This window comes from Macaca mulatta, chromosome 11 (genome assembly GCF_049350105.2).
Source record: "Macaca mulatta isolate MMU2019108-1 chromosome 11, T2T-MMU8v2.0, whole genome shotgun sequence".
Taxonomy (NCBI): Eukaryota; Metazoa; Chordata; class Mammalia; order Primates; family Cercopithecidae; genus Macaca; species Macaca mulatta.
The window spans coordinates 123,207,269-123,221,373 of record NC_133416.1 but is presented as its reverse complement, the minus strand read 5'-3'; the positions used below and the strand labels follow the sequence as shown (position 1 = coordinate 123,221,373).

The 14,105-nt window shown below is 39.8% G+C and overlaps 1 protein-coding gene across 4 annotated transcripts in view; it reads left to right on the top strand.

The window, feature by feature from the left end:
- MED13L (mediator complex subunit 13L) overlaps positions 1-11,476 on the top strand; it is a 319,067-nt gene extending 307,591 nt beyond the window's left edge. For 3 of the 4 annotated variants that reach the window (XM_077952955.1, XM_015152845.3, XM_077952956.1), the window contains 4 exons: positions 1,015-1,172; positions 3,855-4,016; positions 6,569-6,681; positions 8,660-10,226. In XM_077952955.1, coding sequence (XP_077809081.1) covers positions 1,015-1,172; positions 3,855-4,016; positions 6,569-6,681; positions 8,660-8,792 — 566 coding nt within the window. In that variant the 3' untranslated portion in view covers positions 8,793-10,226. 4 annotated transcript variants of the gene reach the window in all.
- The last annotated feature ends 2,629 nt before the right edge of the window (positions 11,477-14,105 follow it).

The window sequence follows — 14,105 nt, the reverse complement described above, 5'->3', positions numbered from 1 at the left end:
ATTTGCATTGTTTTTGAAGAAATTGTAACACCTACCAGTGTTTACTTATGGTAAAGGGGATGGGGAAAAGGATACCAAATTTTATGTCTGGTATGATTACAATGGATTAACAAATATATGAGAAAATAAAAGAATCATAGAAAAAAAAGGTCATGGTGATTGGGTTCTAGGTGATGGTTTTCACTTTTTATACTTTTCTTTAGAAATTTTCTGCTGTGGATGTACCTTACTTTTATAGTGTCGGGGAGGATTTCTTAATGAAAACATTGAGCCAGGTGCACCCCATGCCTGTAATCCTAGCACTTTGGGAGGCCGAGGCAGGCGGATCACTTGAGGTCAGGAGTTTGAGACTAGCCTGGCCAACATGGTGAAACCCCATCTCTATGAAAAATACAAAAATTAGCCAGAAATCACTTGAACCCAGGAGGCGGAGGTTGCAGTGAGCTGAGATCGTGCTGCTGCACTCCAGCCTGGGCAAAAGAGTGAGACTCCACCTCAAAAAAAAAAAAAAAAAAAAAGAGGGGAGAGAGAGAGAAAAAAAACATTGTGCTTTGATTTGCTTTTGGAATAGGTCTCCATTTTCAGGGCAAGTTCACGCCCATTAACATGCATTCATTCAGCCTCTGGTGTTTTAGATGCTAATTGGATACATTGATGGAGTCTACTGTGTTTTTGAATGGTGTCAACTTTAATGATTAAATTGCTGCTTTAGCTCTTTAGCCATGTTTTTATGTGCCTTTGGAGGCTATGTAGAGTGTTGGTTTTTATGTTACATTCTTGATTGCATTCTGTTAATACTTTACATAAGGAGATCATTGGAGAGAGCACAAAGCGAGAGAATAATTTGTAATAGCTTGCCCTCAGTAGGTCCTCCTGCATCTCAGTTCTTAATGTGTGTGTCCAGAATAGCCATATGCCAACAAAACATGACATAGGTTCAGTTGGATTATTATGATAATTGATATGGACTATCTTTTTAATTTTTGTGCTTTTTTTCCCCCCTCTTCCCTCTAGATGATATGTTTGTTGACCTTCCATTCCCAGATGATATGGACAATGATATTGGCATATTAATGACTGGGAACCTCCATTCCTCTCCCAACTCCTCCCCAGTACCCTCCCCAGGCTCTCCTTCTGGAATTGGTGTGGGCTCTCACTTCCAGCATAGTCGGGTAAGGATGATTTGGAGTACATTGTTTAAGACAACCACAGCCTTCAGGAAGATAATTCGCTTGACATCCGATCATCTTGTTCCTACACGCACAGTTCTTGATGGTCTGGGTCCTTGGTACAAGTGAAATAAGTGTGGGAAACTGACTGTAGTTCCATTTTGAATACAAGGCAGGAATTTGAAATAAATGTGTTATCATTTCTGATGAATAAGTTTTATCAGAAGACTAGTCCTGTTACAGATGCAAGGGTTTTTTATGCATTGTTTTCTTAGCAAAAATTAGTTCTAGTTGCTTGCTGCTTCCCAGTTGTTTTTTTTTCAATGTTATTTTTTGCCAAAATAGTGGCTTTTAAGAGATCAGTACAACAACCGTACTTATTCAACAGTAACTGTGCTGATTGAAGAACAAGTTGTTGGTGATGGCTTGTTCTGAAAGGAGCCTGCCATGCTCTTTGCGTGTCCTGGCTTAGTCATTTTGCAGCCGCCTTCTTTCTAGCTGACCCACAGGAATGGCAAGAGCTGCCAGGAGATTGATTTTACAGATATGTCCAGGTTAATGCCAGAGTATTAAGGAAAAAACCAGAGCTTACAACTGGTTTCATCTTTAAATATCTCAGGGATATTGGAGGTGAATGAACAGAAGATTTAAGAGTTAGAGGGTTCTGCCACAGCTTGTGGTAACTTTGCTTCAGTTAGATGATTCCTGCTGCATCACTGTATTGTACTGTTTATTTAAAATGTTACGAGATTGAGGGGTTAAGACTTAGAAAAATAGCTATGTCTGGTGTCTTAGACTGAACAAGCATAAGCAACCCTGCTCATACTTATTTATTTAGACACAAAGATGGATATAAAGGACTAAAGTTTTCACTGGGGGGACTTTTATTCCCAGCACTGAATTTATTAGACGATGGAGAAAAAGAAGGTTTCTAACTTAGATTAGTCACAGAGCAGGTGAGACCAGAGGAGGGCATCTCAGAGTGTTCCCATGTTATACCTGCCGCTGTTACCCTCTTCTGGAAGGAAGGGGTTTTAAGTCTGTTTCCTTTGCAGTTACTTACCAGTTAATGACAATTTGTTCATGGGAAATGGTTGTGATAGGAACAAAAACCACAAATTTTACATTGCCTATTTTTTTAAAGTTAGGTTTAATTTGAATTCTGTAGGCAAATAGCATAGTAGCTAAGAATGCATACCCCACAGTCTGTTAAAGACAATTCTGAATTGCAGGTCTGGGCCTGCGGGCTTTGTGACCTTGGACAACCTAACTTCACCTCTTTTAGCCTGAGTTACCTTATCTGTGAAGTGGAATAATAGCAACTACCTCCCAGTACCTGTTTTTGTAATTCAGTTTATGCATTAACAAAGAATTGGTCATTAAAGTGTAATGTTAGTTGTGTAAGAAACAGAGGTATGCTGTGTTTCTCCCTTTTTTTGGAGCCTTAAGCACTAAAGTCTTTAATTCAGTGTCATGATTTAGACAGTGCTGTTCTGAAGCTAGCCAGGTGGCCTTTTTCAATCCTGAGCACCTGCAGCCAGGTGACCTCCAAGAGGCTTTAAGCATTTCCTTTTTCTGAAGCATTAAACATTCTTTGATATCCAGTTAAGACATTATAGCAGGGAAAAGAATGCCTTCAAAGTGGCAGTAAATTTTTTATTTTTTAATCAACTCAGAATTGATACAGTTTGATGTAGTAGCTGCAGATTATTTTTTCCTTCTAAACAGAAGGCTTTTTTTTTTTTTTTTTTTTTGAGATGGAGTCTCACTCTGTTGCTCAAGCTAGAGTGCAATGGCGTGATCTTGGCTCACTGCAACCTCCGCCTCCTGGGTTCAAGGGATTCTCCTTCCTCAGCCTCCTGAGTAGCTGAGATTACAGGCATGCACTACTATGTCTGGCTAATTTTTGTATTTTTAGTAGAGTTGGGGTTTCACCATGTTCACCAGGCAGGTCTCGAAATTCTGACCTCAAGTGATCTGCCCGCCTCAGCCTCCCAAAGTGCTGGGATTACAGGTGTGAGCCACCACACCCAGCCTAAACAGAGCCTTTTAAAAACAAATGGCTTACTTATTGCTTACATGAAAGGTACATTTTCAGTTGTTGAAGCTAGCTAAAAGAATTACAGATAAGAAAAATGTCAGTTGCAGCAAAACATAGTGAGCCTCTTCCAGGAGTCTCTTATTAAGGGGAATGCTGCAGATGAAAACATGGCTTCTCTGTGAGCAGATCTTGCACTACTGGCAGCTCAGGAACATTTGTGCTGTGCAGGTACTGGTGTCACATTGTCCTGGTCAAGCTGGTGAGCTCTTGTGTCTGTGGTTGGTTGCTGGTGAAAGAGCACCTGCGTATGGTAGAAACTTCTGCTGTCAGAGATTGTAATCTTTCCATTTTAGTTTGTTCCATCACGATGCCATGGAATTGATCTTCCATCCCATAGAAAAGAAACCCAAGCAAATAAATCCGTACTTAGTTGACTGAGGCTGTCAGCTTTGCTGGCATCTTCTCTATGTGTGCAGCAAAGACAGTGCCGGCCCTGCTTTCCTTTCTCAGCCACCTGTGGCTTTCTGTGAGATGCTGCCACAAAGGGGATCACTCACTGCAGTGTGCAGAGTGAACTGACGAAAGTTTGTTTTTCAAGGTTTCAGATAAATGTTGATCATGCTTTTGGGATTTTTGTTTTTCAGAGCCAGGGTGAGCGTCTTCTTTCTAGAGAAGCACCAGAGGAACTAAAGCAGCAGCCCCTGGCCCTTGGGTATTTTGTATCAACTGCCAAAGCTGAGAATCTTCCCCAGTGGTTTTGGTCATCGTGTCCCCAGGCTCAAAACCAGTGCCCTCTCTTCTTAAAGGTTGGTTTGGTATCATATTAGAAGTTTGCAAGGAATGAGTGATTTATGCTTAAATTTAATTTTGCTTAGAAATTTCAGTTTTAGGCATCATAATCTTATTCTGTTCCTTTTTTCTCTTGTATCTACTTACACTCTGAGGAAATTTTACAGTTGTAGGTGGAGAGTAGAATTTAGGAGGACCCAAAACCATGTCACAAAGAAATGAAGCACAGTAGCCCAAGGAGGAGACAGTGGGGCCCAGAGGGTAAATCTAGGGTGGATACATGGGGTTCAGTGTAATGGTCTTTCTCCAAGTCTATATTGCGTCACTATCAGTAAAGTTAAGCTTGCGTCGAGGGTATAGTAACCAGCCGTCCTCTTCCTCCCCTGCCATGGACTCCTCTCATTCTTCATTAGAGCAGGGTAAGAGTCGGCTAAAAACATTGCACATTTGCACTTCCTCCTTCCTTTATATTTCTTGGAACCTTTTAATCCCAATTTTAAAGGTTCAAAACAAAAGATCCCCTATTTGCAGTTTGTGTTAAAAACAGCAATACCTAGAATGAAATCCATTTCTTGCCCACAGATTGGCAAAAATACAAAGATTTGGCAACATACTGTGTTGGCACAGATGTGGGGAGCAGGCCCTGGTGTTGGTGGAATTGCTGAATAATACAGCCCTACACACTACCCTTTTAGGGCAGCATTCCCACCTCTAAGGAAGAGCCCAAAGGTTCTTCGCCAAAACAGAAAATGACGTATGTCCAAGACTAGAAAGAACCTAAGTGTCATCAGTGATGGACTGATTGAATCAACTGTGGCACATCCAGACAGTGAAATGTTAATCATTTGCAACAAAATGGAGAATATTTCTGTGTAATCATTCTGTGGAGTAGCGATTACCTTGGAGTAATCTATAAGATATGCGTATTCACACACATATACACACACACAGCTGATTATATTTTCAAAAACAAATGATGGAAATCAAACCAAAAACTTAGTGAAGCAATGTTCTTTTCCTAATGACTTTAACATACTATTATAAAATCAAAGAAGGTTTATAAAAATGCATGTGTTCTGTATTTTGAATTAGAATTATCAGTATGAGCGTAGATTTATTTTTCCTCTCTAAAAAAGTTTACACATTTTTTTAGCTCTGTCTGCTGAAAAAGCTTAGCAGCAATAAACACCTCTGTTGCCACAATTGTGGTTCCTACACACTGTTGTCACTTAAAGGTACTATGGTTCTTTGAAGATGACTGATTCCAGGTATGAAGCAGGAAATGTTCCCAGTGAACCTAGGGCATCTTGTCACACCTAAAAGCAAGAAAGTTACCAAAGATCATGATGGTCCATCAGGGCCTCAGGAGCCATCTTAGAGGGCAGCTCGATTGTCCAGGGCTAGGATGGGACCGTGTGATCATTAAAACAAATGATGACAGTGATAGAATGAAACAAATCCTTGGTTCATAATTGTGTTGGAAAACAAAAAATCAGTCATTTTTAACTGCTAGAGCATCAACTCAGTCTGAAAATAAAAAATAAAGAGAAAGCATTTATATATTGCCTCTCGTTTACATATAAAGTAATACCAAAACCATTGGGTGAAAACTTGATGAGGAACTTTATGATGGGTGTAGTACGCTGGTACCACCTGAACCCAGTGATGAATCATGTTACTTCAGGTGGGACAGTAGACATTTCGTGCCTTTAATCATTTGTCACGTACAGATCATGTTGGCTCATGATTTTAGTAAACCAAATATAAAAAGACATTTTTGAGATAATAAGGGAGCATTATCTTATTATCCTGCAGATGGGGTGATTGGGGTGATAATATTAAGGAATCATTGTGAATTTTTATTGTGTGATAATTACTGTTATGTTTAAAGGTCCTTATGTGAGATATCTCTGACTTTTTACAAGCAAAATGATACAATATTTGTTTTATGGGTTTTTTGGTTTGTTTTTTGTTTTTTGTTTTTTGTTTTTTTTTGGAGACAGAGTCTTGCTCTGTTGCCCAGGCTGGAGTGCAGTGTTGCAATCACAACTCACTGCATCCTCATCCTCCCAGATTGCTCAAGCAATCTTCCAGCTTCAGCCTTCCGAGTAGCTGGGACTACAGGCACAAACCACCATGCCCAGCTATTTTTTTTTAAAATGTTTTGTAGAGATGGTAATATTTGTGTTTTGTTTAAAATAATTCAGAAGAATGAAAACAAAAAAGTGGTGAATATTGATAATTGTTACATCTTGGTGATATCAATTCATGGGACCTTATAATATATTAGAGTATTTTTGTGTGTGCTAGACTATTTCCATTGAAGAAACAAAATACAGCAGACCGAAAAAGCCCAAAAAGTTTGCCTCCCCACCCCCCCCAACCCTAGGATGAGAAGTTACTTGGGATTACCTTGGGGGTTACTGAGCAGGTTAAAATTTATAGACTCATAGAAACTCTGACTTCTAAGGACTTTTGGGAGCATCTGCTTCTGGCAGACATGGCCTCCCTCACTTCTGCACTGTGATTGTCTAGACCAGAGAGGTAACTCCCTTTGTTTTTTCACCAGGCTTCGCTGCATCACCACATTTCAGTAGCACAGACAGACGAACTTCTGCCTGCCAGGAATTCTCAGCGGGTTCCACACCCTCTTGACTCCAAAACTACGTCTGATGTTTTAAGGTAGATACCAACCTAGGCATCATAGCAGTGCAGTTTGAAATGATATTCCTTTACTGTTGTCTTTGCAAGGTGTTTTAATCTAAGTGTGGTATTCATAGAAAAGAAGCTGCCATTTGTGCAGTGAAACATTATCTGATGAGTCAGTGAGAGCTGCAGTCCCCCATAGCTGCATGGGACAGGGAGTGTGACACATTGGATTCAGTTAGGCAGTGATATGCATTTATAATTGCCTTTGCTTCCCGTTCAGAGCAAGCACTTCATGGTGATGAAGAGAGGTCAGATCTCGGGGGTGGATAGTTAGAAGACAGTATCTGGAACTTTTAAAGCACCTCACATTGAAAATACTTTTTATGCTTCCTGTTTCTTTTTTCTTTTTTTTCTTTTCTTTTTTTTTTTTTTTTGAGACGGAGTCTCGCTCTGTCACCCAGGCTGGAGTGCAGTGGCGCGATCTCAGCTCACTGCAAGCTCTGCCTCCCAGGTTCATGCCATTCTCCTGCCTCAGCCTGGGTGACAGCTTTTTTTTGTATTTTTAGTAGAGACAGGGTTTCACCGTGTTAGCCAGGATGGTCTCGATCTGCTGACCTCATGATCCACCCACCTCAGCCTCCCAAAGTGTTGGGATTACAGACGTGAGCTACCGATTATGTTTTTTTTTTTAATGAACTAGAACATAAATGACATAGTAGGGAAATGCATCCCAGAAATGGGTATTAATCAAACCACAGACATTCTTCATCTACCTTGAGAAAAGATACAGGCCTTTTCTAATGTTTTATAACTCTTAAATGGTTAGGAAATGATAAGAAACTGTACATTATAGATTAATGTATAATTATAGTTATGGATAAAAATAACCTGATCAACATAAATTTGGCTTCCAGGCCCCCTAGAGCAAGGGTCCCCAACCCCTGTCCATGCCTTGTTAAGAACCAGGCCGCACAGCGTGCGGTAAGTGGCAGGCGAGCGAGCATTACAACCTGTGCTCTGCCTCCTGTCAGGCAACGGCATTAGATTCTCATAGGGGCACAAACCCTATTGTGAACCGCACATGCAAAGGATCTAGGTTGTGCACTCCTTATGAGACTCTTAATGCCTGATGATTTAAGGTGGAATAGTTTCATCCTGAAACCATTCCCCACCACGTGGAAAAATTGTCTTCCACAAAACCGGTCCCTGGTGCCAAAAAAGGTTGGAGACTGCTGCCCTAGAGGAACACTGCCCAATAGAAATATAATGTGAACCTCAAATCTAATTTTCTACTAGCCACATTAAAATAGTAAAAAGAAACTGATGAATTTTAATAATATATTTTATTTAACTCAATATATTCAAAGTGTTATTTCAACATGTACCAATATAAAAATATTCATGAAATATTTACATACTTTTCTTTTTTTCTTTTTCTTTTTTTTGGAGATGGAGTCCTGTTCTGTCACCCAGGCTAGAGTGCAGTGGCATGATCTCACTGCAACCTCCGCCTACAGGCTCAAGCGATTCTCCTGCCTCAGCCTCCCAAGTAGCTGGGATTACAGGCATGCACCACCACGCCTGACTAATTTTTGTATTTTTAATAAAGACGGGGTTTCACCATGTTGGCCACCTGGTCTTGAACTCCTGACCTCAGGTGATCCACCGACCTCGGCCTCCCAAAGTTGCTGGGATTACAGGCGTGAGCCACTGCACCTGGCCTCTAAGTGTTTGGGCTCCAGTGCCTCCTTTTACCTGCAGTCCACACAAGTTCTGACTGGCCTCACTGGCAGAGCTCGGTGGCCATGTGTGGCTGGTGGCTACTGTACTGGATAGTCCATGTCTAGAAGGAAGGAAGAACATGAGACAAGGATGAGGGAAAGAGCCTGGGGCAGGTTAAAGGATGCCTTTGAGACCTCCTTCCCGCTAAGATCTGGAATGTGTTAGAATCTGAGAACCAGCCTGCCCCTCTTGAGGCTCATGCCCCTGCTCTGTGTGTTCTCTTTGGCAGGTTTGTTTTGGAGCAGTACAACGCTCTGTCCTGGCTCACGTGCAATCCGGCCACCCAGGACCGTACTTCCTGCCTTCCCGTCCACTTTGTGGTGCTCACTCAGTTGTACAATGCCATCATGAATATACTTTAATTGGAAAAGCACTTGTTCTCTCTGGCTCAGTTCCTTCTCCCTGCAACCTCAGTCCAAGGAACCTGCTACACTCTGCAAATAACCCACATCCTTTTCTTCAGACACTCTCCACAGTCCTGCACTGTGATTCCTTCTCAGCAGGCACATGTCAATTCTGCAGTGTTCATTACCAGAGTGACTCCTTGACACTTCTCTCATGGACCTGGAAACTTCCATACGTGGTGACTTTCAGCCAGTGCGGTGGTGTATGTAGCCCCCAACCACTGGTCCCCGGAAGTGGTGGTGGTTGGTGGCTTTTCAGCGGGAAACAGAAGAGACAGTGTCCTTTTGCACAAGAGTCTGTGTTTTCAGCCTCTGTATACAATTGAGGGCAGTCTAGCCCTTTGGATGAAATCCTCTAGTTACTGGTGTATGGCCTGTGGGTTACCTGAACTCCATAATCTGGGACTTTTTAAAAATAAGAACCAGCTCAAGTACATGGTTTCATACTGGGGTTCCTGTCTCCCTAGTGCTCCCATCCAGATTGGCGTGAGTGCTTCGGCAGACTTCACACCTGTGTGTGGATGCAGAAGGTCTGGAGACAGCTTCATTTTGTTTATTTATTTTAATTTGTTTTGTCATACGGTTTTTGTGACTTTGTTTTTTTAATTCACGAGGACCAGGTACAGTAGCTGAAACCCAATTCAGATCCACCATAGGATTCTTTGACTACATACCTCTGTCCTAGAAGCCGGAAAAGGAGTAAAAACACATTGGGGAGATCATGCCTAAAAGTAATATATTCAAAACCACCCAGCAGTAGGTTTTGTTAACAACAAACTGAGTTTTAAAAGTTCTGCCATGTTAAGTGGCCAGCATTTCATGAAGGATAACATTTTTATACAGAAGGCAGTCAAGCTCAACTCAGAGCCATGGAGGCAAGTACCTTAATTAGTTTTATATAGTCACAACGGAAATATATTTTCTAGTGAATTCTTACCGAAAGCCAGGTCTCTCCTCTCATTAGATCAAAAGGGACTTATGTACATACAACAATTGAAAGTGTTTGCTCATGAAATCAGTTATAAATATGGTGAATTTTTTCTGGACCATAGGAATATTATTTCAAAGAAATATTACAACTTAACCATTAAATTAGTACTTGAAGTTGAGCCTTTGTGGTGGGACTTTTTAAAAAATGCCTTTTTAAAGCATTAATGGCTAATTGAAGTATTTTATGACTCCTCATTCCTGGCCCAGAGGGTTGTCTTTGAAACCCTGTTTCTAACCCTTGTGTTGTGTGTTTCTGTCTGAGGGCAGTGGGTGTGTACTGGCCTCCCGGGAGCCACTGTGACCAGGCCTTTGAGCTCTTGTCATCTGTGGAGAGAATCATGCAAATTTTAAAAGTTCTTCCAAGAGACTTCCATGTCCTGGTTATTAACAAAAAAGGAAAAATGTAATAATTGATATGATTTTGTAAAAGTATTTTTCTTGAAATAATCTAAAGTTTAAAACATTATATTAAAAAAAAAGTTGTGTGGTGGGAATGTGAAAGCAGAGAAATAACTTGTAAATGGATAATTTTCTTCTCTGTACCACCAGTTGAAGGGGGGTTGACTTTCGCAATGTATAGGATAAAAAATCTGATATATCAAACCATTTGTATCTAATGTGTACAGTGTAAAATTGACTTTAAAAATATTGCAGTGCTATTTTTTCTTAATCAGAAAGGAAAATTCTCAAGGCCTTTTGAAGAGCATAAGAAGATGAAGATTGTAAACTTGTATAAAATTATCTTGGTGAGAAGACAAATTGTAAAGTAGATATTTGTAATCTTTTACCACTTTGGGGTTGCTTTTTTCCCGGAATTCATCAGAACTTTGAATTTTTTTTTAAATGGGCTGTTTTTAATGCAGGGGCTTTTCTTCCCTAGAAACCCAATTCTAAGCAGAAAAAGAAAAAAAACATAAAAAATAAAAAACCCCTACAAAAAACTTAAAAAAAAAAATGGCAGCAAAGGGTAGTTTTCATCTGGTGTCTTTTATTTAAGTTTTTTAAGTTAAGAAAAGCTGGTGACATATTTATACGTTTTTGTGCAAAAATAAATGAATGGCAATAGATTTTAAAAAATCTTATGTACTTCTGTGTGAAAAAGTCTGTATAATATTTCCCTTAAATATGCATTATTTTACTTGTGAGTTTTTTACTGAATTAATCTGAAATGTACAAGCCCTGGATTTGCTACAGAGTGAGAAGTTATTTTATTTTTTTTTATTTTTAATTTTGGAAATTCTGCAGAAATCAGAACTCTTACCATGGTTTGAACAAAAAAAGGGGAAGTGGGGAGGGGAGAAGGGTGGGATTGTCCAGCATGCTTGTATGTATATTTCAGAACCTTTTTTAAATGTAAAAGCTGTACATTTCTGGGAAGTTCTGAATTTCTTTTGTTTCCTTTTTTCCTTCAAGCATTTTGCAGTGAGCTTCTTTTATATATAGCAAACAATTTGAAAGAATACAAAAATATGTGAAGTTCATTTAAAAAAATAACTACAGTATAGCGCTGGTACAGTACACTAAAAGACTTTGATAAAAAGAAACAATAATAAAAGGCCTCCATTTTAAATGTCATTCATATATACCTTGTGGATGAGAGCTATATACTTTTACACACTTTTTTAGAGGAATAAATTATTGAATTACTGAAACTTTGAGTGGCTTTTTTCCCTTCCCCTCCTGCCTTTGTATAAAATTATCTACACCTGCTCAAGAGGTATATAGATTGAATAGCCCTAGATTAATAGCCAGGCTCTACCTTCCAGTCAGTGAAATGGATGTAGAATTTTACCGCCCTGATCACCCCCAACAGCTGTTCTGAAATTGTATTATACTCCAGGGCACAAGTACATTCCCGGATCAGTTTTTAGATGCTCACACACACAACACTGAATCAACTGTTGTGAGTCGATGAGATCTAATGGTGTGTCTCAGCTGTAAGATTGCGGTCAATCCTAGCACAAATGACAAGTCTATATATTCCACTGCCTTTCTCTTCACAGCCTCAGCCAGTTTCTTTTTGATGTCTCTTAGAAATGACAGATACATCTCTCTTTGCTGTTTTCCTGATTTGCAGGCTGGTAACGGGGGTTTGGCATCTGATACACCACACACAAGTCCCTGTTGGCTGCACACTATCTACCATGCTGTTCCCTTCTTGGGTCCATCAGCTAGGAAAAGCCACATGTTCTAGCGAGAGTTGCGAGGGTATATTTTGTATACTGCCCTTGCAATATCTCTCATTAAAATGGTTAAACCCCAAGACTTGGCAGAGCTTACAATAAACATTTGAATAATTGGAAAGGCCTTGCTTTTTAATCTCCCTTCATCATTTTAGAAATATACGTTGTTCTGAACCTAACATTATCAGAATCCAAAGATAAAGCTATTGAGACAACTCAGCCTTCTGTTATTTCATCTGCAAATGAGGGATGAGGATGATTCCATGAGAAATGCTTTGCAGACTGAACGGCTTGTATCCATGTTACAGCTGCACTGTTGAAGAAAGGCTGAGAAAAGTGAGGCCAACTCTTTGGTTAAAAGGTAATAGTGATCTCATCCAGTTACTGCCTTACATATATAACTTTCATGTAGTCCTGCAACAACTAAATAATCAGAACTAGGAGGTACTTTTACAAGCATTCAGTAGCTTCAATGCTTAGCTCATACATTGGGTGGTACTATATTCAATGATGAGTGTTGGCTTTATAGTGGGAATGTCATTTTCCTAACTGCCCCATCTGTACCAATTCAGCAACTGCAGCAAAATCTCTTTGAGGTAGGATAAATTAATTACTGAATGCATTTCAATATCTTGCAAGTTAGATGTAGATAAGCCATCAGCCTTCAGCAGTTTGTATCACCCAGATTCTGCTCTTCACACCAGTTCACTCCCTCCAACCATGTGGTTATGTAGTTTTGTTTTTACTATTCAGGAAGTCATGAGCAAAGGTATTTGTTACCAACTGGGCATCGAAGAACCACTAAAAGTCTTTATAAAAGTGCAGTTCGTCTATGGGTTTTTAAAAGCAAACTTCTCATAAGACATATACTGCAGAAGCATAAGCCACATACTGAAAACAGTCTTTGCCTCTTGTCATTTACAGTCAAGCCAGTATAGAAAGGAAATCGTGCTTTGGAATTCACCGCACGCCGAAATCCTATCAAGATGCAATTTTCACTTATTACCATGTTATCTTGGTGTTAAATGATTCTCTTGTTTATATCCCCTTGACAAAAAGGTCACTTTAACAGTAATTATTTCATGTTATTAATACCTAATGAGACACCACTAGAAAATTCTGTCGTGCCAGGTAATTAGAGGGTTGTAAAGTTTGCCCTGGGCATCCTGCTCTGCCTGGAACCAGATTTACCAGTCTTCCTCCGCTTTGCTTAAAATTCCAGGGTCAAGTTTAAAAAAGATTTTTTGACACTTAACAGCTTCTAGCTAGAACGCTACATCATGAAGCAGGTAAGAAATAGAAGTTGATGAGAAAGAAAGTGTAATCTCCAGGAAGAACCAAAGGATTGATTTTTCTCTGTTAAGGTTATTTCCTCAATGAATTTAAGTTCCCAGGTGACGGGAAGACCCCAAGACAGACATTCCCGTTAGTCCCACTTTTTCTTTGTTTTCTTTCAGACAAGCAGGGAAGTGAGGAAAGCACATGTTCAGTTTTAATAATCTGCTAACATGGCACTGTCCGGGCTGTTACCCATATGGGTCGAACCACGTCTGTCCTGGAGTTCACCCAGTGCTCACAGCATGCAGACACGTTGAAATTGGTGGAATTGGCAGCATCTCTGAGCATTTCTCTGGCTCTTGCTGCCTAGTGTATACCTCTTTTGCCTTGCTGTTGGGTGAGGCATGCTTCAATCCACCTGTTTTATAAGACTAGACAATATTCAGTAAGATTGGCCACCCCAGAGCTTAGAACAGAAGCTCTGGGGAAAAAAAATCCCTAACACAAGGAAGTATTCGTTGTGGGGGAATGTCAATTTAAATAATTTAACATGTAAAATAGTAATTGTCTTAATTTAAGCTATAACGTTTTTCAGTAAGCATTTCCTGTTAGCTTCTCTTAAATCTTAGTTTGTTCACTTCGAGGTCTTGATATTCTTACTAATTTAGATACATTATTTATATAATTTCCTGTCTGCTTCCTTTGAAGTATGTAATTTTTTTTAATCATAGAGAAGACACTGTTTCTGTAATTATATATACACCAATGTTTTTTGGTGTTGCTATTTCTTGTATTACTACAAAGCGTGGGAGGTTCTCCT